General features: G+C 41.1%; 2 protein-coding genes across 6 annotated transcripts in view; one reads left to right on the forward strand and one right to left on the reverse strand.

Moving 5' to 3' along the window:
- L2HGDH (L-2-hydroxyglutarate dehydrogenase) overlaps positions 1–7415 on the reverse strand; it is a 74863-nt gene extending 67448 nt beyond the window's left edge. For 2 of the 3 annotated variants that reach the window (XM_030931128.1, XM_010389481.2), the window contains exon 1: positions 7197–7415. In XM_030931128.1, the coding sequence (XP_030786988.1) occupies positions 7197–7336 (140 nt within the window). In that variant the 5' untranslated portion in view covers positions 7337–7415. Of the gene's footprint in view, positions 1–3915; positions 3936–7196 lie in introns of those variants that run through there. The other variant, XM_030931129.1, reaches the window with a different exon arrangement.
- A 61-nt stretch (positions 7416–7476) lies between these two features.
- On the forward strand, positions 7477–23061 carry DMAC2L (distal membrane arm assembly complex 2 like). Of its 3 annotated transcripts, XM_010389477.2 has the most exons (6): positions 7561–7577; positions 16408–16469; positions 16584–16695; positions 17951–18159; positions 19349–19520; positions 20692–23061. In XM_010389477.2, exons 3-6 carry the CDS (start codon positions 16589–16591, stop codon positions 20804–20806), a joined length of 603 nt encoding a protein of 200 aa, XP_010387779.1. In that variant the 5' UTR covers positions 7561–7577; positions 16408–16469; positions 16584–16588; the 3' UTR covers positions 20807–23061. The 3 variants fall into 3 exon arrangements, with proteins under 3 accessions (XP_010387778.2, XP_010387779.1, XP_030786990.1); XM_010389476.2 differs by lacking the exon at positions 16408–16469 and having other exon boundaries at positions 7477–7577; XM_030931130.1 differs by lacking the exons at positions 7561–7577; positions 16408–16469 and adding an exon at positions 7636–7682.
- The last annotated feature ends 659 nt before the right edge of the window (positions 23062–23720 follow it).

A 23720-nucleotide genomic window follows, 5' to 3' on the forward strand; every position in this document is an offset into this window, starting at 1 on the left:
AAAATTTAGAACAGGCATGTATAATTTATATAACTCTGCAATTAGAAGCTTAAAAGATTACCTTTAACACTGACCTGATGGTCAACAAATATGGATCTTCTAGGAACAGCAGATAGAGGGAAATTTCAGAGATTAGGGCCTTTCTTTGAAAAGTGACCCAAGTTTCAATTTCAAAATCCTTAGCAAAGCACATCAATTTGATTAGAATTGTTACCACATCTATGGCTACATCTGGAACCAGAAACAGATACCTAGACAACTAGGAACTAACATGTAAGCTTGATAAATCAAATCCTACATCTTAAATTAATTTGGGGGTCATAAGTGGATAAAGTTCCCTCGGTCAGAGCATAAGCCTCATAACTTAAACAGGGAGAACCTCCAGGTGATGCTCAGCAGGTGGTTCTCCTGCAGCAGCTTTAGATAGGATAAAATGGTTGTCAAGGATGGTGAATGACACCCACATTTAAGAAGAGAGGGTATAAAAAGAGCAGCATAAGCAAAATGGGATTCTGGGTCCACTACATTAATACTAGTTATTGGCAAATGCTTACAGTGGTCAACTAAAAAATTACTAAATGATCAGAGTGTATTTGGAAGTCCAAGCCTTTAAACAGGTTTTTAAAAACATAAGTTCAGTAGATAAAAGGTAAAGCATTCACATTCCACTAGAGTTACTTCACTGATTTACAGCCATTGACCCTTTACACAACTGTCACAATAAACAGATGTTTTATGGATTCTAAAATATCCTGGCTTTTAAGAATTCCAGAAGAATAACTATTGTTAAGATAGGCTTTTTATTTTTCAAAACCTCTATAATCTTCCACTAAGGTAGGTATTCAAAACATTTACAAATACTTAAGATATTTGTATGTGTATTACTTAATCGTATTTTATATATAGTCATCCCTCAATACCCACAGGGGATTGGTTTCAGGACTCCCATGGATACCATGGGAAATGTGCATATGTTCAAGTCTATTATATGAAATGGCACAGTATTTGCATATAATCTACACACATTCTCTAATATACTTTAAGTCATCTCTGGATTACTTATAGTACATAGTACCATGTAAATGCTATGTGAATAGTTGTTATACTGTATTTTAAATTGTGTTATTTTTTATTGTTTTTTCCAAATATTCTGATCCATAGTTGGTTGAATCTGCAGATGCAGAACCCACAAAAACGAGGACCGACTGTTTTGACCGACTGTTTTTGTTTTGTTTTGTTTTGTTTTTTGGTGAGACGGAGTCTGGCTCTGTCACCAGGTTGGAGTGCAGTGGCATAATCTCGGCTTATTGCAACCTCCAGCTCCTGGGTTCAAGTGATTCTCCTGCCTCAGCCTCCTGAGTAGCTGGGACTACAGGTGTGTGCCACCAGGCCCAGCTAATTTTTATATTTTTAGTAGAGACGGGGTTTCACCATGTTGGCCAGGATGGTCTTGATCTCTTGACCTCGTGATCCGCCCGCCTCGGCCTCCCAAAATGCTGGGATTACAGGCATAAGCCACTGTACCTGGCTGTATTTTTTTAATTTATCAAGTTGATATCTACATCAATTACATGGCAGTGTGTATATAAGAGAGACAACTTTCATACTGTTTTTGTTTCTTACTTTCAAGTTCAACTATGATACTTTGCTTTGCCTTCAAGCCTCACTTTTCTGTAAAAGGTAGCATAACCTTGGCACTTACACGGGTGGTCTTGACTTCCATCATAATGTTTCTCATGCTTGTTGCCTTTTGTTTTTTTGGTTTTTTTTGTTTTTGTTTTTTGGTTTTTTTTTTTTTTTTTTTTTAGATGGAGGCTAGTGATTGAATGTTGATGTTCTAAAAGTTGACTTTGGCTGCTGTGTGTTGGTGGATGGGGGCAGTAGAGTGGGAGACCAGTAATAGTGATTGTGATTTCTTGTGAGTCATGTAGACAGTTCTTTTCGGAAGCTTTTCTTAAGGTAAGAGAAAGCGGGGCTAGTGTAAGTTTTGTTTATACTGAAAATGTTTAACAAAATTTTGGAGTCAGGGTCTCACTCTGTTGCCCACACTGGAGTGGAGCGGCATGATCTCGGCTCACTGCAACTTCCCACTCCCAGGTTCAAGCGGTTCTCCTGCCTCAGCCTCCCTAGTAGCTGAGATTATAGGTGAACACCACCATGCTGGGCTAGTTTTTGTATTTTTAGTAGAGACAAGGTTTCACCATGTTGGTCAGGCTGGTCTCAAACTCCTGATCTCAGGTGATCCAATCGCCTCGGCCTCCCCAAATGCTGGGAATACAGGCATGAGCCACTGCACCTAGCCCCTTGCTGCCTTTTGATAATTATAACACAAAAGCTTTTGGGGAGGTAGACCTTCCACTTAGAATTATTACCTTGGTACAGATTCCCAGCCAATATATTGGTTTTGCAGATTATATTACAACCATCAATAAACTCTTCTTATTTTCAAACATAAAACTATCATACTGAGTATGCTTTTTTCAATTACATGTGCCACCCTTCACTCCCCCTCCTCAAATCTGAAGAATCACTGTTTTATCCAGTGACACAAAATCATTGAAATATGTTTCACAAACTAGAGCACAAATCTCCAAGCATCCACTACGGAGAAAGATGAACAGAACAACAGTCATAGATGAATACTGGAGGGCAGTTGCAGGCCAAGCTAACCATGGAGGCTGAAAGGGACATCTTTCTCTACAACTCACTTAATCTTAGGTTAACCCCAATGAATGGTTTAACAGATAATTTTCTTAATCTTTTTATGGAAAAGTTCATACTTACACAAACTTAGACAAAATAGTTCAATGAAGCCCCATATATACATCACCCAGCTTCACTAATTATCAACTCACAGCAAATCTTGCTTCTTCTATACTCTATTTCATCCCCTCCTGTAGTATATTATTTTGGTGCAAATCTTAAACACCACATTATTTCATCTGTAAATATTTCAATGTTATTTCTAAAAGGCATCTCTAAAAACACACACTACCATTATAGTTAAAAACATTAACACGAAATTTTTTGTATTACCAAATATTCACTTTAAAATTTTCAGGAAAAAATAGGGCAAGATCTTGGGACTTAGAGTTGACATCAAAAACATGATCCATAAAAGAAAAAAATAGATAAAATGGACTTTATTAAAACGTAAAACTTTTGCTCTGCAAAAGACTCTGTTAAGAGGATTAAAAAAACTAAGAGATTGGGAAAAAAATACTAGCAACTGCATATCTCCCAAAGGACTCATACATGAAAGAACTCTCGAAACAAGCTATTTAGAACATAGGCATGCCAGGCGCGATGGCTCACGCCTTTAATCCCAGTACTTTGGGAGGCCACAGCGGGCAGATCACCTGAGGTCGGGAGTTTGAGACCAGCCATGCCAACATGGAGAAACCCCATTTCTACCAAAAATACAAAACTAGCCAGGAATGGTGGTGCATGACTGTAATCCCAGCTGCTCAGGAGGCTAAGGCAGGAGAATCGCTTGAATCCAGCAGGCAGAAGTTGCAGTGAGCCGAGATCACGCCACTGACTCCAGCCTGGGCAACAAGACCGAAACTCCTTCTCCAAAAAAAAAAAACATGGGCAAAAGATATGAACAAACATTTCATCAAAGAGGACAGATATACAGATGGCAAAGAAGCACATGAAAAGATGTTCAATACCATTAGTCACTGCATTGTTCAAACACCACTGCATCAGAGAAATGTAAATAAAAACCACAATGAGATATCACTGTATCTCTATCAGAATGGCTAAAATTTAAAAAGTGATAACCCCAAATGCTGGTGAGAATGAAGGGAAACTGGATTACTCACACATAGCTGGTGGGAATGTAAAATAGTACAGCCACTCTGAAAGAGTATGGCTGTTTCTTAAAAAAAAAAAAACTAAACATGGACTTACTACATGACTCAGCAACTGCATTCTTGGGCATTTATTCCAGAGAAATGAAAACTTATGTTCATACAAAAACCTGAACATGAATGTTCATAGTAGCTTTATTCATAGTAGCCAAAAACTGGAAGCAGCTCAGATGTTTTTCAACCAATGCTAAATGGTTAAACAAATTGTGATGTATCCATACCATGGAATTCTATTCAACAATTTTGAAAAACCCGCTATCAATATAGGCGACACCTTGGATGGATCTTAAGGACATTATGCTGTGCGAAAAAAGCCAGTCTCCAAAGGCTTGTTTTGAGAGTTCTTTAGGTATTTTATGTAATAGTCCTTTGGGAGATATGCAGTTGCTGGTATTTTTTCCCAATCTCTTGGTAGTTTTTTCATCCTCTTAACAGAGTCTTTTGCAGAGCAAAAGTTTTTCATTTTGATGAAGTCCATTTTGTCCATTTTTTTCTTTTAGAGATCACGCTTTTGATGTCATCTCGAGGTCCAAAGATTTTGTCCTTTTTCTAAAAGTTTTATAGTAAATATTTGGTGATAAAAAAAATTTCAGGCCGGGTACAGTGGCTCATGCCTATAACCCCAACACTTTGGGAGGCTGAGGCAGATGGATCACCTGAGGTGAGTTTTGAGACCAGCCTGGCCAACACGGTGAAACCCCATCTCTATTCAAAATACAAAATTAGCTGGGCATGGTGGCACATGCCTGTAATCCCAGCTACTCAGGAGGCTGAGGCAGGAGAATCACTTCAACCCAGGAGACAGAGGTTGCAAAGAGGCGAGATCATGCCATTGCACTCCAGCCTGGGTGACAGAGCGAGACTGCGTAAAAAAAAAAAAAAAAAAAAATTTAGATTCACAGTTGCCAAGAGTTAGGAAGAATGGAGAGGAAGGTGTGAGTATAAAGAGATAGGTAACACAACAGATAACCTTGTGGCAACAGAATATTTTTATACCACCTTTTTTTTTTTTTTTTTAAGAGAGTCTTGCTCTGTTGTCCATGCTTCAGTGCAGTGGTGTAACCACAGGTCACCACACCTTCAACCTCCTGGGCTCAGGTGATCCTCCTGCCTCAGCTCCACAAGTGGCCAGGACTGCAGGAGCCAGCCACCACACCTGGCTAATTATTTTTTAATTTTTGTGTAGACCAGGGGTTTTGCTGTCTCCCTTTGTTGCCTAGGCTAGTCTCCAACTCAGGCTCAACTGATCCTCCCAACTCGGCCTCCCAAAGTGCTGGGATTATAGGCCTGAGCCACCATGCCTGGACACATTTTCATATCTTAATTGAGGTGGTAGTTACACAAATTCATACATATGATTAAACTGCATAGAACTACACACACACATACACACACACACACGAATACATGTAAAACTGATGAAAGCTGAACAATGTCCATGGATTTTGCCAATATCAATTTCCTGGTTTTGATATTGTACTACAGTTATGTAAGACGTTTTCATTGGGGTAAATGGGGTGAAGGGTACATGGGATCTCTTTGTACTGTTTATTTTTATTTTTTATTTTGTAGAGATGGGATCTCATATTTTGCCCAGGCTGGTCTCAAACTCCTGGGCTCAAGTGATCCTCCTGCCTCAGCCTCCCAAAGCACTGGGATTACAGGCCTGAGTCACCATGCTTGGCCTGTACTACTTTTGCAACTTCCAATGAATCTATAATTATTTCAAAATAGAAGTATAGATCAGGCACAGTGGCTTACACCTGTACTGTCAGCTCTTTGGGGGGCTGAAGAGGGAGGTTCACTTGAGGTCAGGGGTTCGAGACCAGCCTGGGCGATGTCTCTACAAAAAAATAGGAAAATAATTAGCTGCCTGTGGTCCCAGCTTCTGGAGGGCAGGAAGAATTGGGGAGGGGGGCTGAGGCGGGAGGATCACTTGAGCCCAAGAGGGTGGAGGCTGCAGTGAGTTATGATTGTGCCACTGCAAACCAGCCTTGGTAACAGAGTGAGATCCTGACGCCAAAAATTTTTTTAAAAAACATTTTAAGTATAAACAAAACTTTCACTAGCCCTACTTTTCTTTCCTTAAGAAAAGCTTCCCAAAAGAACTGTCTACATGCCCCACAAAAAATCACAATCACTATTACTGGTCTCCCACTCTACTCCCCCCATCCACCAACACGCAGCAGCCAGAGTCAACTTTTACAACATCAACATTTAATCGCTAGTCTCTTCTTTCTTTCTTTTTTTTTTTTTTTTTTTTTTTTTTTTTTGCGAGACAGAGTCTCGCTCTGTTGCCCAGGCTGGAGTGCAATGGCGCGATCTCGGCTCACTGCAATCTCCGCCTCCCAGGTTCAAGCGATTCTCCTGCCTAAGGCTCCCAAGTAATTGGGATTACAGGCGCCCACCACCACGCCAGGCTAATTTTTTAAATATTTTTAGCAGAGACGGGGTTTTGCCATGTTGGTTAGGCTGGTCTCCAACTTCTGACCTCAGGAGATCCGCCCGCCTCGTCCTCCCAAAGTGTAGCCTCTTCTTAAAACCCTTTTAAACAGCTTCCCGTGGCTCTTAGAATAAAAGTTAACGTGTGGTTAAAATAAAATAAAAACCTCGCTGTAGTCCTTCTCCCGGGTCATTCCACACCATCTGTCTTTCACTAAGCTTCAGTCACACTCATATGGCCCACCTTCTAGTCCTCAAAATAGCCAAAACCTCTCCAAGCCTTACAGCCTTCAGACAAACTGTTTGTTCTACAGAGGGCAAAGACAGCGGTTTCGAAAGTCACGTCCAAACAGTAAATCACACAGGACATTGAATTCTGCGGGCTTTGATTAGCATAAGAGCTGCTTCCGATGGGGGAAACTCTATGCGGGGTGTGCCAGGAACTGATTTAAGGCTGTATTCAGATCTTCCAAGCAACGCCAAAGACGCCAGCTAATAAACAGCATATTTGATTGCTTACACTGTGTGCTCGGTCCTTTTATCCTTCAAACGACCACCTACAGGAGAGACTAAGGTCCCATTCACAACTGAGCCCTTAAGGAGGTTAAGTAGCCCAGAGTTCAGCAGAAAGTGAACGGGTTGCTCAAAGCCAGAGCTACTCTTGACCTCTACTCTATACACTGCCTTTCCCCCAGCCCGTAAATACAACGAATGAACCTGCAGGTTGGTAGCTCCTGGGATCCGAGGTTGGAGCGCCACAAGACCCCAACCTGCTCTCACCCCGGGACAGGGAAATAGGAACAGGGGCACAGGTCCACCACCAGATGCCTCTGCGAGAGGCAGCAGTGCAGGCGACGGGGAGAACCAGCGGTCACTCACCTGGTGCTGGCGCTGCGGCCACCTCCACACAGCGGTCGGGGCCTCCCAGACGCCGACCCGCAAGCCCCAGGGAAGCCCCCGGCGAAACCCCCGCGGGCCCGTCCGCAGGCACCAACCAAATAACGCAGCGCCGGCACCATCCCCTACGCACGCTCCCTTTCCTCGGCGCTCAGAAGCCGCCGCTTGACCCCCCACGGCCGGGGACCGGCGTCCTCTAGCCCCGCCCCTCACGCGAGGGCCAATGAAGTGCGCACCTTCGCCCCACGTGGGAGAGGCTGCGGTGGCCAATGGGCGCGCGCGGCGGGCGGAGGGCGGAGGGCGAAGGGCAGGCCAGGGCGCCGCAGACGCGCGGACGCTGGCTCGCTCCCTTCCTCCGATGCTGTGAGTAGAAGAGCTAGGCCCCTAAGCGGGCGGTACTAGGGTGGTGGTTGTGTTCCGCCCTCGCCCTTCGCCAACGCTGGGCTGACCGGAAACCTGGCCCTTTAGGTCGCGCATCTTCGACCTTCACCGCCATGAGGACATGGGGCCGCGGGAGAAACTTTGGGCGGGATTACGGTGAAAATGCTTGTTTGGGCGGGCCCAGCGGCTTCTTTCTCCCGGCTCGGCTTCGGCCCCGCCCTCGCCTCGCCCCGCCCTCGCCTCGCCCCGCCCCCGCTCAGGCCCGCGGGAGGCCAAGGGCCTGGGCACCCACCGTCTCCGTCCCGGCCCCAGCCAAGTCGAGCGTCCACTGGAAGGGCGCTTCCTGTCTGTCCTTAGTCCTCGGTCCTCACGGAAGCTCTTTGTCACAGCGAAGGCTGACAGCCCGTAGTCTTCTGGACTTCTTTTATGGGGCTCCTGGCGGTGCTATTCATTCATTGATTCGTCTTGTAAATATCGAGCGCCTGCTCTGTACTGGACCCGGCATTGGGTACCGGATGAACCAGACAGCTTGGTCTTTGCCACCATTTATCAGTCTGTGTCCTTTTCTCGAGTACTGAACCGAAATACAGTTTTAAATGTGCTGTGCGGGCTCTGAGCAGCGACTCACCTGTACAGGTCACTTCACCTGATTCCCATTCTGTAAAAATGAGGGTAGTGGGCTGCGTAATCGCTGAAGGACCTTCTAACTCCTTAAAATTATGTGATTCACTATCACCGTGCTGACACGGGTGTTACTAACGCCCATTCTGTATGCTTGATGGCAGTTTTTAATTTTTAGGGTTAGCACAGCTGAACATAATAGAATGACACAAATTTATTACCAGAAGGACTTCGTGTGCCTCTTAGAATCTTGGTTCCAGTCTTTGGTCAGGTGGCTCCAGGAAATCACTTCACCTCTTTGCCTCCGACCATCCTCTGTGAACTAGGAGTGATAGCAGTGTCTCCCTAATCTTAGGGCCGTTGAGCGGATTACACGAGATAAGGTGTTTAGCACAGCGAAGCATTTGCTACGTGATGGCATTTATTATGGTTAAAGGGTTCTACTACCAGAACAGTGGTACATAGTTTGCTTTATTTGTTTAAACAATGTAGAATATTGCCTGCTTGTTCCATCACAGATGAAAAAAAGAGATGTTTATTCAACTTTGTGAGGTAATTATGGATTCCCATGCAACTGTAAGAATAGAGATTCTGTGTACCCTGTACCCAGTCTTCCTAGTGGTAGCATCTTGCAAAACTAGTACAATATCACAGCCAGGTAATTGACATTCACACAATCCATTGATCTCATTCAGATTCCTCATTTTGTATTAGTGTTCTCTGTGTATATTTAGTTATATATTGTTATCAGGTGTGTGGATTCTTGTATCCACCACTACAGTCAAGGTACAGCCCAGGTCCATCATCACAAGGGTCCCTCCAGTTGCCCTTTTATAACCACAACTTCCCTTTGCAGCCCCACCCAATCTACTCTCTGTTTCCAAAATTTTGTTATATCAAGAACGTTACATAAATGTAATTATTGTAATTATACAGTATGTAACTTTTGGAGATTGACTCTTTCATTCAGCATAATCCCTTGAGATACATCCAAACTGTTACATGTATCAGTAGTTCCTTTTTATTACTGAGTGTCATTCCATAATGTAGATGTACTACAGTATTAATATGGTTTGGCTGTGTCCCCACCCAAATCTCATCTTGAATTGTAACTCACAATTCCCGTGTGTTGTGGGAGGAACTGGATGGGAGGTGATTGAATTATGGAGGCGGGTTCTTCCTGTGCTGTTCTCCAGATAGTGAATGAGCCTCACAAGATCTGATGGTTTTAAAAAGTTTCCCTGCACAAGTTCTTTCTTTGCCTGCTGCCATCCGTGTAAAATGTGACTTACTCCTCCTTGCCTTCCACCATGATTGTGAGGCCTCCCCAGCCATGTGGAACTGTAAGTCCATTAAAACCTCTTTTTCTTCTCAGTCTTGGGTATGTCTTTATCAGCAGTGTGAAAATGGACTAATACAGGTGTATTCAACTGTTTACTCATTCGAGGACATTTGAGTTGTTTCTAGTTTTTAGCTATTGTGAATCAAGCAGCTGTGAACACGAGCGTACAGACTTTTGTGTGAACCTGTTTTTGTTTCTCTAGGATAAATGCACAAGAGTACAATTGCTGGGTCATATGGTAAGTGCGTGTTTATTTTTATTTTTTGAGACAGGGTCATGCTGTGTTGCCCAGGCTGGAGTGCAGTGGCACAATCTCAGTTCACTGTGGCCTCTGCCTCCTGGTCTCAAGCAATTCTCCTGCCTCAGCCTCCTGAGTAGCTGGGACTACAGGCACATGCCACCACACCCCGCAAACTTTTATATTTTTGGTAGAGATGCGATTTCGCCATGTTGGCCAGGCTGGTCTCGAATTCCTGACCTGTAGTGATCCACCCGCCTCAGCCTCCCAAAGTGTTGGGATTACAGGTGTGAGCCAACACATCTAGCTTATTGTGTCGTTCTTTTTTATTTGCTTATTTATTTTTTTGAGACAGAGTCTTGCTGTGTCACCCAGGCTGGAGTGCAGTGGCTCGATCTCTGCTCACTTTAAGCTCTGCCTCCCGGGTTCATGCCATTCTCCTGCCTCAGCCTCCCGAGTAGCTGGGACTGCAGGTGCCCACCATCACGCCCGGCTAATTTTTTGTATTTTTAGTAGAGACAGGGTTTCACTGTGTTAGCCACGGCACCCGGCCTATTATGTCATTCTTATGCCTTTGCATCCTCACAGCTTAGCTCCCACTTTTGAGTAAGAACATACGATGTTTGGTTTTCCATTCCTGAGTTACTTCACTTAGAATAGTAAACTCCAGGCCAGGCACGGTGGCTCACGCCTATAATCCCAGCACTTTGGGCAGCTAAGGCAGGCGGATCACGAGGTCAGGAGATTGAGACCATCTTGGTCAACATGGTGAAACCGTATCTCTACTAAAATACAAAAAATTAAACAGGCATGGTGGCATGTGCCTGTAATCCCAGCTACTTGGGAGGCTGAGGCAGGGGAATCACTTGAACCTGGGAGGCGGAGGTTACAGTGAGCTGAGATTGAGCCACTGCACTTCAGAGCGCAAGACTCTGTCTCACACACACAAAAAAATAATAATAATAATCCTATTCAGGTTACTGTGAATGCCATTAATTCATTACTTTTTATGGCTAAGTAGTGTTCCATCATATATATACCACAGCTTCTTTATCCGCTCATTGATTGATGGGCATTTGGGTTGGTTCCACATTTTTGCAATTGCAGATTGTGCTGCTATAAACGTGTGCAAGTATCTTTTTTGTATAATGACTTCCTTTCCTCTGGATAGCCACCCAGTAGTGAAATTGCTGGATCAAATGGTAGTCCTACTTTTAGTTCTTTAAGGAATCTCCACAATGTTTTCCATAGTGGTTGTGCTAGTTTACATTCCCATCAGCAGTGTAGAAGTGTTCCCTTTTCACCATATCCACACCAACATCTATTTTTTTTTAATTTTTTGATTATGGCCATTCTTGTAGGAGTAAGGTGATACCACACTGTGGTTTTGATTTGCATTTTCTTGATCGTTAGTGATGTTGAGCGTTTTTTCATATGTTTGTTGGCCATTCCTATATCTTCTTTTGAGAACTGTCTTCACGTCCTTAGCCTACTTTTTGATGGGATTGTTTGGTTTTTTCTTGCTAATCTGTTTGAGTTCATTGTAGATTCTAGATGTTAGTCTTCTGTCAGATGTATAGATTGTGAAGATTTTCTCTGACTCTGTGGGTTGTCTGTTTACTCTGCTGACTGTTCCTTTTGCCATGCAAAAGCTCTTTAGTTTAATTAAGTCCCAACTACTTATCTTTGTTTTTATTGCATTTGCTTTTGGGTTCTTGGTCATGAAACCCTTGCCTAAGCCAGTGTCAAGAAGGGTTTTTCTGATGTTATCTTCTAGAATTTTTATAGTTTCAGGTCTTAGATTTAAGTCCTTGATCCGTCTTCAGTTGATTTTTGTATAAGGTGAGAGATAAGGATCCAGTTTCATTCTCCTACATGTGGCTTGCCAATTATCCCAGTACCATGTGTTGAATAGGGTGTCATTTCCCCACTTTATGTTTTTGTTTGTTTTGTTGAAGATAAGTTGGCTATAAGTATTTGGTTTTCTTTCTGGGTTCTCTATTCTGTTCCATTGGTGTATGTGCCTATTTTTATACCAGTACCATGCTGTTTTGGTGACTATGGCCTTATGGTATAGTTTGAAATCAGGTAATGTCATGCCTCCAGATTTATCTTTTTGCTTAGTCTTGCTTTGGCTATGTGGGCTCTTTTTTGGTTCTGTATGAATTTTAGGATTGTTTTTTCTAGTTCTCTGAAGAATGATGGTATTTTTATGGGAATTGTATTGATGGGAAGACTAATATCCAGAATCTGCAATGAACTTGAAGCAATTTGTAGATTGCTTTTGGCAGTATGATCATTTTCACAATATTAACTCTACCCATCCATGAGCATGGGATGTGTTTCCATTTGTTTGTGTCGTCTGTGATTTCTTTCAGCAGTGTTTTGTAGTTTTCCTTTTAGAGGTCTTTCACCTCCTTGGTTAGGCATATTCCTAAGCATTTAATTATTTATTTATTTTTGCAGCTATTATAAAAGGGGTTGAGTTTCTTGATTTGATTCTCAGCTTGGTCACTGTTGGTATATAGGAAAGGTACTAATTTTGTACATTAATTTTGTATTCTGAAACTTTGCTGAATTCATTTATTGGTTCTGGGAGCTTTTTGGAGGAGTCTTTAGGGTTTTCTAGGTACACAATCATATCATTAGCAGATAGCAACAGTTTGACTTCCTCTTTACCTATTTGGATGCCTTGTCTTTCTTCTCTTTTCTGATTGCTCTGGCTAGGACTTCCAGTACTATGTTGAATAGAAGTGATGAGAATGAGGCTGGGTGTAGTGGCTCACACCTGTAATCCCAGCACTTTGGGAGGCCAAGGGGAGTGGATCACCTGAGGTCAGGAGTTCAAGACCAGCCTGGCCAACATGGTGAAACCCCATCTCTACTAAAAATACAAAAAATTAGCCGGATGTGGTGGTTGGTGTCTGTAATCCCAGCTACTTGGAAGGCTGAGGCATGACAATTACTTGAAGCCAGGAGGCAGAGGTTGCAGTCAGCTGAGGTCGTGCCATTGCACTCCAGTCTGGGCGACAAGCGTGAAACACTATCTCAAAAAAAAAAAAAGAAAGGGGGGTGGTGAGACTCAGCATCCTTATCTTGTTCCAGTTCTTGAAGTGAATGCTTTAAACTTTCCCTGTTCATATTATGTTGGCTGTGGGTTTGTCATATATGGCTTTTATTACTTTGAGGTATTTCCCTTGTATGCCAATTCTGCTGAGGATTTTAATCACAAAGGGATGCCGGATTTTGTGAAATGCTTTTTCTGCATCTATGGAGATGATCATGTGATTTTTGTTTTTAATTGTGTTTATGTGGCGTATAACGTTTATTGACTTGTGTATGGTAAGCCATTTGTGCATCCCTGGTACGAAACCCACTTAATCATGGTGGATTATCTATGGCAGCAGTAATTTAGTAGTGGTTATTTTCTAATTTGCATTTAACTGGGTACTTTTAATTTATTAGAGCTAGATTCACTAACTTACCACTAGAGGTCTCCTCTTTCCCTTTAGAAAGTGTTCCCAAAGGCAACTGCTTGTACTCAAGTAGGAAGAATTTGCAAAATCATTAGCAAAGTTGGAGTTGAGAATGTAAAAACCTACCAGTTTTTGTTAACTCTATTGCCAAATATAAATTTAATTTTTATGTTTAAAACATTTTAAATCTAATATCTTGTGTTTTTAGAGATTACAGCTGAAGTAAATTTGGCCTTTCATTTACACTAAATTATAAGATGGGTCAAAATGAATCAAGCAAAAGTAGTCAGTTTTCAAAGATCACTCTAATTCACCTGCTTAATAACAGTTTAACTGGTTTTACCTTTCTCCATGGAAACATGTCAACCATTGAAGACTATTAATAAACAAATATTTATTAAACGTTTGCATTATGCTGAGAAAAATTGAAATGAATAAGATGTCATCCTTGCTCTTTCTTTTACTTTTCATACTCTGTTTTCGTTCTAACTGGATTTTTTTTTTTTTTTTTTTTTTTTTTGCATATTCTGCTTCTGCTTTTAAACTAACTGAAAACTCTTAATCATTAAGACCCATTTCAAAAGACACCTCTGGTGTGAAGCCTTCTTCTCATGGTTCTCATGGCATTTGTTCACACCTCTACTGGCCAACCACACTGGGTGTTACTTATCTCTTTATATGTCATCTGTTTCTATTAAATTATACATTCTATGAGGTCAGGAACCTTGTCTTTCTGTGTGTCTCTTTCTCCTTTGTTCTTGTTTGTTTTGTCTTACCATTGTTGCCTTTGCCCTAAGTATAGCAGACATTCAATAAATATTTTTTGAGTGAACGAATGAATGAATGGACATGGCATTTGAGTAAGGTCTTGAAATTGGGTGAGATTTCCACAGATTGATGGTGATGGGGGAGGGAGGCTTAAGAGAAAACAGCCTGAGTAGAAGCTGGGAAAGCCCTTATTTGTAAATAAGATTGACAACTAATAGAGTTATTTGAGGTGGGCACAGGCAGAGAGTGTTTAACAAAAAGCTGGAAAGGGTTGAGAACATGATAAGAGGTAGTGGAGCAGAGGTTTGCAGTAATGAAGATGGCTATGGTAGAAAAGAGATGAAAAGGGTAGTTGGTTCTGTCTTCAGTTCACATCTCTCACTATTCCACAGCCTCAGCATCCTCAATCACTTCCTCAGCTCTAAGGTGTTTCCCACTCAGGCATCTGTCTAGCCCTCTTCTTTCTCTTGAATTCTAGAACCTTGTAATGATTGAGGAAAGGACCCTGGGCTGGTAGAGAACTGGGTTCAAGTTTCAACACTACCACCATTAGTCATGAAACATTGAGCATTTAAACACAGAATTTATTAATACCCCACCTTGTTCAAGAAAGGATTTAGGGTGTCAGGAAGTTACTTAACATCAGGGCTTCAATTTCCTCACCTCTATATGAGAGATTTCATCCAGATGATCTAAATTTCTTATAGCTCTAACATTTTGTGACCTCTGATTCCAATGATTTTTCGTCATCTGCACTTAGAAATCCTGCTAACACTTAATATGTAGATTATGAAAAACTAAAAGAAAAAAAGCTGAGCCTATAACCCTGTCCTCCTGATGTGATTTCTTTTAATGGCATCACCATCCTACTACCAGTGACTCCGGGCCAAAACTTGGTGTCATTTTCAACTCCTGTAGCCCATGCCTTTACATCTCTCTTAACTAAGTCATATGGAACCAACTCTGTAATGTCATTCCCATCCTTCCTCAACTAGACCCTTTCCTATGGCCTCATGTAATTGAAGCCCTTGCTGGCTGGCTGTCCCATTCTGTTTACCCTTCATCTTGATGCTGCTGTCTGAGTAAATTTCTTGAAGCACAACTGTAACAATGCCAATGCTTTGTTCTATTTTTATTTATTTATTTATTTTTATTTATTTATTTATTTATTTATTTTTGAGACGGAGTCTCGCTCTGTTGCCCAAACTCGAGTGCGCTGTGGTGCAGTCTCAGCTCACTGCAACCTCCGCCTCCCGGGTTCAAGCGATTCTCCTGCCTCAACCTCTGAGTAGCTGGGACTACAGGTGCGTGCCACCATGCCCAGCTAATTTTTTTTTTTTTTTTTTCGTAGACACGGGGTTTCACCATGTTAGCCAGGATGGTCTCGATATCCTGACCTCGTGATCAGCCTGCCTCGGCCTCCCAAAGGCCAGTGCTTTGTTCAAAAACCTTGGTGACTCCCTGCTGCCTACAGAATACAGTCCAAATTCCCTGGCTGAGCATGCAAAACCCTTCATGACCTGACTGCAAGTTGTCTGCCTCTTCTCATGACTCACATGTGCTAGTGAAACTGAAAATAACATGCCTTAAATGTTCCTACTTCAGCTAATATAATCTGGCATAATTTTTCCTGGACCTTTGTTGGTTGAAATCCTTTCTGTCCTTATTTTAACTCTTTTCAGGCATTTATCAAGTTCTGTCATTTATTTTAACTACTTGGTAACATGTCTTAGCCCACTCCATCCTGCATTACACTGTCAGATGCTCAAAGCAAACACTATGTTTCATTTATCTTTGTCTCCCCATCCCCCCACTCCCCGCCGCACCCAGTCCCCTGCACACACCTAGCACACTACTAGGGAAACTTGAATTGAGGTAAATCAAATCGAAACCTCCTCCAGGAATTACGTTCTCAAATTATGGTTATAGATTTTGACAACTGGAAATAATCTAAGCAAATCATCTCATTTTACAAATGAGAAAACCAGAGGTCAGAGAGGTGAAGTTACTTGCCCAGTCTTTCCCAGCTGCCCTTAAGTAGTTTTTTTGTTTACACTGCTCTGGTAACAGCACTTGCAGCCTTGTCATAGGTATATCTATTTTCATGTCTCCTCTTCTTTCCTGGATGCAAGCATCTCAACCTCGACACGTTGCTCTTTCGGTGATTTTAGTGTGTCATTTTGATACTGGAAATATAGATGGGGAGTAGAGCCAGCTTCAGCAAATTCATAGCTACAGCGCCTGAATGGACACTAGAAGGCAGTACGACAGACAAGACTCCAATTGAGGTTTCAACAGTGGAACTTAATGTGCAAGCCGGAAGGAACCTTAGACACCGTCCAGTCCAACCCCTCACTTTTTTTTCAGCAAACAAATAACCCCAAGAACAAGAAACAGGAGTGACTTGCACAATAAGTGTTGAGTGGCAAGTGAGTCATTAGCTTTATCAGTACAAGAGCATTGACTCTGAGGTTGTGAAGTAAGTTGCTATATGTATGGGACTCTCATGATGATCTAATGTAAGTACTGTTTTGTGTGTCTAGATCAAATGATGCTGTTTGGAAAAGTTTCCCAGCAGTTGTGTGGCATAAAGAAACTCCCATGGTCATGTGATTCCAGATACTTCTGGGGCTGGTTGAATGCAGTGTTTAATAAGTAAGTGATTCTAAATAAAGTGAAGAAATGTGGAGATGGTTATGGTGAAATAAGTTCCCAGTAGCTCATTTGGCTATTTCTCGTATTTCAAATGTTATTTTAACAATTTGTGTGGTGTGATCCTGATTTTGTTTACAAACAAAACCCACACAAACATAGAAAAAACACCAGAAAAATGGATTACAAAATATTAAATGTGGCTGTTTGGGTTGCAGGATTTCAGTGATTTTTCTTACTTGTCTGTCCTTTTGATACATTTCAAGTTTTCTAAAATAAACATTTATTTTATAATCAGAAAAACTTATTATAATTTTAAAATATTTTATTTTTATGGCTTTTTAAAGGAATGTAGTTAACCTTTTGAATTCTATCAAAGTAACTCAGGTTTTCACAAAATTAGTGGGTGGCACACTTAGAAATAACATTTTGAGCCAGGCACGGTGGCTCACGCCTGTAATCCCAGCACTTTGGGAGGCCGAGGGGGGCAGATCATGAGGTCAGGAGATCGAGACCATCCTGGCTAACACCGTGAAACCCTGTATCCACTAAATACCAAAAATTAGCCGGGTGTGGTGGTGGGCACCTGTAGTCCCAGCTACTCGGGAGCCTGAGGCAGGAGAGTGACGTGAACCCGGGAGGTGGAGCTTGCAGTGAGCCGAGATTGCGCCACTGCACTCGAGCCTGGGCTAGAGTGTGAGAATCCATCTAAAAAAAAAAAGAGAGAGAAAAAAAGAAATAGCATTTTGAAGCTGATGAAACTAACCTCCTTCTGATTACTTAATACAGCATTATGATCCCTGGCTTGTGAAAAAAGCATATGTAGAAATTAATAAATATCACTTAATGAGATTAATTTGAATACGGGATTCAGAATTATTTTCTCTTTAATCTTTTGTTATTAATACAAATTCTAACCAAGTATAGTCATTCGTAGAATGGTTACTAAATATCTCTGGTGTCAAGCACTCTACTATATGTGAATCAATGAAAAGTTGTGTCTGATAAATTCATATAAAAATAATATGCATTGACAGTGTTCACTTGGAAACAAAAAGAAAACTAAAACTGCAGATAGACTACTGTTTTTTTTGTTTTTGGTTTTGGTTTTTGCATGGATCTCACTAATACATTTATCTTCTTCCTCAGTCACTTGAAATGAAAATTTGTTGCGTTCTGTATTATTTATGTCAGTTAATATAGTTAACAAGCTAGTTATTATTGTAAAAGCAAACTGCTTTTTTTCACTTGCCAACAGGGTGGATTATGATCGCATCAGGGATGTTGGCCCTGACAGGGCGGCATCCGAGTGGTTGCTGCGCTGTGGGGCCATGGTGCGCTACCATGGCCAGGAGAGGTGGCAGATGGATTACAACCACCTTCCAACAGGCCCTCTGGACAAATACAAGATTCAGGCTATTGACGCCACCAACTCTTGTATCATGAGCATTGGATTTGATCACATGGGTAACTACCCTATCATTTTGCTAATAGGAAATGCAGGTGATTTTGCAGTGACCATTTTGTTGCAGTTGACTCACAATTATAGTCATAGGTATGTCCTTTTTGCCCATTTCAGTACAGTCAAGTTTATTTCTTCCTGGGTTTGATATTTATTTTCAAATTAAATTGAGGTTACAGACACCTTTCTCTCCTTCCTCCTCTCACTAAGCTTGTTTCTACATGTCTCTAGTCTTTGGTTTATTGACTTAAAATTCAGGGCCTTGTTTGTCAAACTATCTTTGTCAAACTTCTGTCATTGAGAAGCCCTCAGTAATGCAGGAATAATTATATCCACACAGCTTCTGCTTACGTGGGCATTTTTTTCTTTCTTTTTTTTTTTGAGACAGAGTCTTGCTCTGTCGGCCAGGCTGGAGTGCAGTGGCACGATCTCGGCTCACTGCAAGCTCTGCCTCCCAGGTTCATGCCATTCTCCCACCTCAGCCTCCTGAGTAGCTGGGACTACAGGCGCCCGCCACCATGCCTGGCTAATTTTGTTTTTGTATTTTTAGTAGAGAATGGGTTTTCACCGTGTTAGCCAGGATGGTCTCCATCTCTTGACCTCGTGATCTGCCCGCCTTGGCTTCCCAAAGTACTGGGACTACAGGCGTGAGCCACTGCACCCGGCCTCTTTTTTTTTTTTTTGAGACAGAGTCTCACTCTGTCACCAAGGCTAGTCTCCAAGGCTAGAGTGCAGTGGTGCGATCTTGGCTCACTACAACCTCTACCTCCTGGGTTCAGGTGATTCTCCTGCCTCAGCCTCCCAAGTAGCTGGGACTACAGGCGTGCACTACCACGACAGGCTGATTTTTCTATTTTTAGTAGAGACGGGGTTTTGCCATGTTTGCCAGGCTGGTCTTAAATTCCTGACCTCAGGTGATTCACCCACCTCAGACTCCCAAAGTGCTGGGAGTCACCAGGCCTGGCCCTATGTGGGCATTTCTTTCCTCCAGTGTGTGGACATCTGACTGTAGAATGGCCCCTTTCTATGGGGGCCTTATATGGCTAATAGGGTGAGCAATCATTCCAGTTTTCATGGGATTAAGAGGTTTCCCAGGACATAGGACTTTCAATCCTATGTCAGTCCTGGGCAAACCAGGACAGTTTGTTATCTTAGTGGTAAAGCAGATTCTTAATCTGTACTTTTTCTCCCCAGAGGGCCTACAGCATGTTGAAAAAATAAGGCTGTGTAAGTGTCATTATATCGAGGATGACTGTTTGGTGAGACTTGGTCAACTTGAAAATTTACAGAAAAGCATATTGGAAATGGAAATAATATCCTGTGGGAATGTCACAGACAAAGGCATCATTGCTTTGCGTCATTTAAGGTAGATGATCAAAGCCAAAGTGGAAATTTTGCTGTTAAGGTGAATAGTTAGAATTTAACTGACTGTGAGGGCTGGTGTCTATTTTTAGTTCTGAAAAAGATAATTTTTAAAAATGACCTCACTTCCATCTGTAATACTTTAAAAGAGCTAAAATGATCAATCTTAATACATTAATGTTTTATTGAATTTTTTATATGTTTTTAAAAATTAAATCTACGTTAAGCACCTAACATGGTGCCTGTCACAGTAAGCCCTCAGTAAGCTTCAATGATTATGCTTTCTCTCCTTTTTTTTTAAAGCAATTTCCCCTATGTTTTTGATATTTTCAGGACATTTGGTATATACCTATTAGCATTTTACCCTGTAATTATGTTACTTGAGGGGAAAAAAACCTTGAAATATTCACCTTTCTGTGTCTAGAGCCTAGAACACTGCCTGACACTATAATAATCATCAAAAGCACGCATCCACTGGTTAGGAAAGCTGTTCTACATCCTCTTATGACACCAACCAGACCCATGCCATGGCCTGGAGCAACTCACCTAATTCCAAATGCAAAAACAGATAATACTAGCAAGGAATGTTTAACTCTAAAATTGTAAGGTTCTGAGTCTTATCAGCGTGATGAAAAAAGAATAGAAGTTTGTTTAATCAAATCTCTGTGTTAGAGATCCCAACATTCAAATTATAAATCTAATGAATGTAGTTCTGCTTTAATATATAATGGATCTGCCAGTAACCTCAGTATGACAGGAAGTTTGAGAAATTTTAAACATTAGGACCACAAGTAGTAGATTGTTCATCTCTTATATTACTTGAGGCTTCAGAGCTTCATCTTAGTAGAAACTCGAGTATTTCTAAGAATTTTCCCAGTTTTTGCCCTTTTGAGGTTGAGATTCACATTTCATGTTTCACATGCAAAGGATATCTACATCATTATAAATATATTTTTTATTTAGAATGATTCAGCTAGAAATACTGACATAACCTAAAGTCTGTGTTACTTCCTGGCATGAATTTCATCTCTAAGGCTACTGCTCTAAAAGTCATTTTGAAAGCATAGGGTGATATAGATTAATTTTCTATATAAGTTTCTTTCTTTAAGCTAGTAAATTGAGTTTATTTTTAATGCTCTTGGCTAAATTGAAGTGACTTTTTTCTTTATTTGCAGAAACCTCAAATATTTGTTGTTAAGTGATCTTCCCGGAGTAAAAGAAAAAGAAAATCTTGTCCAGGTCTTTGAGACAGCACTGCCTTCTCTGGAACTAAAATTACAATTGAAGTAAAATAATGTGTCTTATTTCAGTATAAAGGATCATTTGAAACTGTTGATTCTAAACATCAACTAATATTATATAGTCATCAGTAGAATTATAAGGATGCCATATCATGACATTTTAGAAGTAGAGAGTGCATTATATTTAGAAAATAAATATTCAGACATGACTCACTAATGTTACTAAGTTGGAAGTGAGAATTTATGTACCTTAATTCATTTTAAGAAGAGTGCAGCCAGGCGTGGTGGCTCATGCCCATAATCCCAGCACTTTGAGAGGCCAAAGCAGGCAGATCACCTGAGGTCAGGAGTTCGAGACCAACCATGGCCAACATGGTGAAACCCCGTCTCTACTAAAAAGACAAAATTAGCTGGGTGTGGTGGTCCACGCCTGTAATCCCAGCTACTCTGGAGGCTGAGGCAGGATAATTACTTGACTTGGGAGGTGGAGGTTGCTGCACTCCATCCTGGGCGACAGAGCAATACTCTGTCTCAAAAAAAAAAAAAAAAAAAAAAAAGCAAACTAGGTAACATTTTAATTCTAATATATTCATTTAATATGTAAATCTATAGATATCTCTTGATGTAGATATTTATTTAGAATCCTTTAAAGTTATTTGTACAACAGATGTTTTTATTAGTAATTTACATTAAATTTAACTTTAAAGTTATTGAAGCATACTACCATAAATGCAAAATTATGAAAAATTAGAAGCTAAATTACAGATTCATTGATGGCGTCAATTATGCATAGTGGTCAGTGGTTGTTGAAGCATGCATTTCATATTGCTTCCCAGGATTTGCATGCATTTCCCATGATCCTGCATTCTTGTGTTCTTGAAATACAGACTTTCTCAGAATCAACAGTCGCGGCTTAATTTGTCTATTTTGTAAATTTAGGCTACTATTTTATTAAAACTGGACAGATACTTGGCTGAATGCAAATAGTTTTGCAGATTGCAATATAATAAAGGAAACAATAATAAAAACCAGTAGGCTATGCTTAGGTTTTCTTAAAACCTAAAACTGCTGTAGGCTCGGTGCCATGGCTCATACCTGTAATCCCAGTGCTTTGGGAGGCTGAGGTGGGAGGATCACTTGAGACCAGAAGTTAGACCAATTTGGGCAACACAGCGAGACCCCATCTCTATAAAAAATTTTAAAAATTAGCCAGGCGTGGTGGTGTACACCTGTAATCTCAGATACTTGGGAGGTTGAGGTGGTAGGATCGCTTGAGCTCAGGAGTTTGAGGCTGCAGTAAGCTATGATCACGGCCACTACACACCAGCGTGGTAGCCTAGGTGAAAGATGGAGACCCTGTCTCTTAAAAAAAAAAAAAAAAAAAAAAGGCCGGCCTATAATCCCAGCACTTTTGAAGGCCAAGACGGGCAGATCATTTGAGTCCAGGAGTTCAGGATGAGCCTGGGCAACGTGGCAAAACCCTGTCTCTACCAAAAAATTAAAAAATAAATAGCTGGGTATAGTGGCACATTCCTGTAGTCCCAACTACTCAGGAGTCTGAGGTAGGAGGATCATTTGAGCCTGGGAAGTCAAGGCTGCAGTGAGCCATGCTGGCACCACTGCACTCTAGCACTCCAGCCTGGGCAACAGATTAAGACCCTGTCTCAAAAAAAAAAAAAAAAAAAAAGTCAAAAATAGATAAAACAGGTCTATATAAACGTATAACCTGTTACCTGTGTGAAATGGCCCTGATTCTATTACTGTTATATGCCAGTTTGTTTATAGATTTCTGTGTGTTTGATTTGAACTTTTTTTTTTTTTGAGACAGACTCTCACTCTATTGCCCAGGCTGGAGTGCAGTGGTGTGATCTCGGCTCACTGCAACCTCTGCCTCCCGGGTTCAAGCAGTTATCTGCCTTAGCCTCCCAGGTAGCTGGGATTACAGGCACCCGCCACCACGCCCAGCTAATTTTTGTATTTTTAGTAGAGACAGGGTTTCACCATCTTGGCCAGACTGGTCTTGAACTCCTAACCTCAGGATCCACCCGCCTCAGCCTCTCAAAGTGCTGGGATTATAAGCGTGAGCCACTGTGCCCAGCCTAGTTTGAACATTATTGAGCTGTTGAATATAAACTTGAAAATAATTTTCAAATAAACACTTTCTATGATACAGTTTTCAGGTAGAAAAATGAATTTTCGTTGTGTTTAAAAACCAGCTTATACAAATAACACATAGTATAAACGGTAATTGCCGCTGTCATTTTAAAAATCAGAAAATAGTAAATAAAAGGATGTGGAAGAGTCTCATGATACAGTGGAGATTTCATGCTGAATAAAAGGATTATAAATATGGTTAAATTGAACATAAGCATAAATGTAATGGAACTCATTAGAGAAAAATAAGCCTTTTTTCTCAGGTTTGTTTCATTACTGTATAGTGAGACAACTGATTCACCACGATTTAGTCTAGAACTACTTTTCTATTCGAATGGTTTTTGGTAAAACTATTTGCTGAATTATCAGGCAGTTATAGTAATCTGCCTCCGTCAAGTGCATTTTCTTGGGTTAAGGGAAAAAAAAATTTTAACTATTCATGGAAGCTGGATGTTCTTCCTTGTCATTTGAATCAAAGCTGTCTAACAGGAATTGAGTAATTCAGGGACTAGCATTTAACCCATATCAGGTCTAGGCAAGAAATGACATACATTAGGAAGCGTTAGGATATTATTAAACTGCCTAGAGTCAAAATTATTGAACACACACCAGACCTCAGTGGATTACTTAAGTAAATGGGGTCAGATGTCATCGTGAAGAAAATTAACAGGAAGAAAATGAGAGTACAGAAGAATTGTTTTGAAAATAGAGTGAAATACAACTTCGAAGACCATGACTGAGAAGTGCTAGGAATAGTGGCAGCACATCAACCAGAAATGGTGTTGAGCTGTAAGAAACAGACATCAGGC

Source organism: Rhinopithecus roxellana, chromosome 5, assembly GCF_007565055.1.
Source record: "Rhinopithecus roxellana isolate Shanxi Qingling chromosome 5, ASM756505v1, whole genome shotgun sequence".
Taxonomy (NCBI): Eukaryota; Metazoa; Chordata; class Mammalia; order Primates; family Cercopithecidae; genus Rhinopithecus; species Rhinopithecus roxellana.

Excerpts from the sequence above, each read along its gene's own strand:
- DMAC2L (XM_010389476.2), top strand. The coding sequence starts at position 7,484 with ATGGGCGCGCGCGGCGGGCGGAGGGCGGAGGGCGAAGGGCAGGCCAGG. Across the intron at positions 7,578-16,583 it reads CGCTCCCTTCCTCCGATGCT|ATCAAATGATGCTGTTTGGA; the intron begins GTGAGTAGAAGA and ends TTGTGTGTCTAG. Across the intron at positions 16,696-17,950 it reads TTGAATGCAGTGTTTAATAA|GGTGGATTATGATCGCATCA; the intron begins GTAAGTGATTCT and ends ACTTGCCAACAG.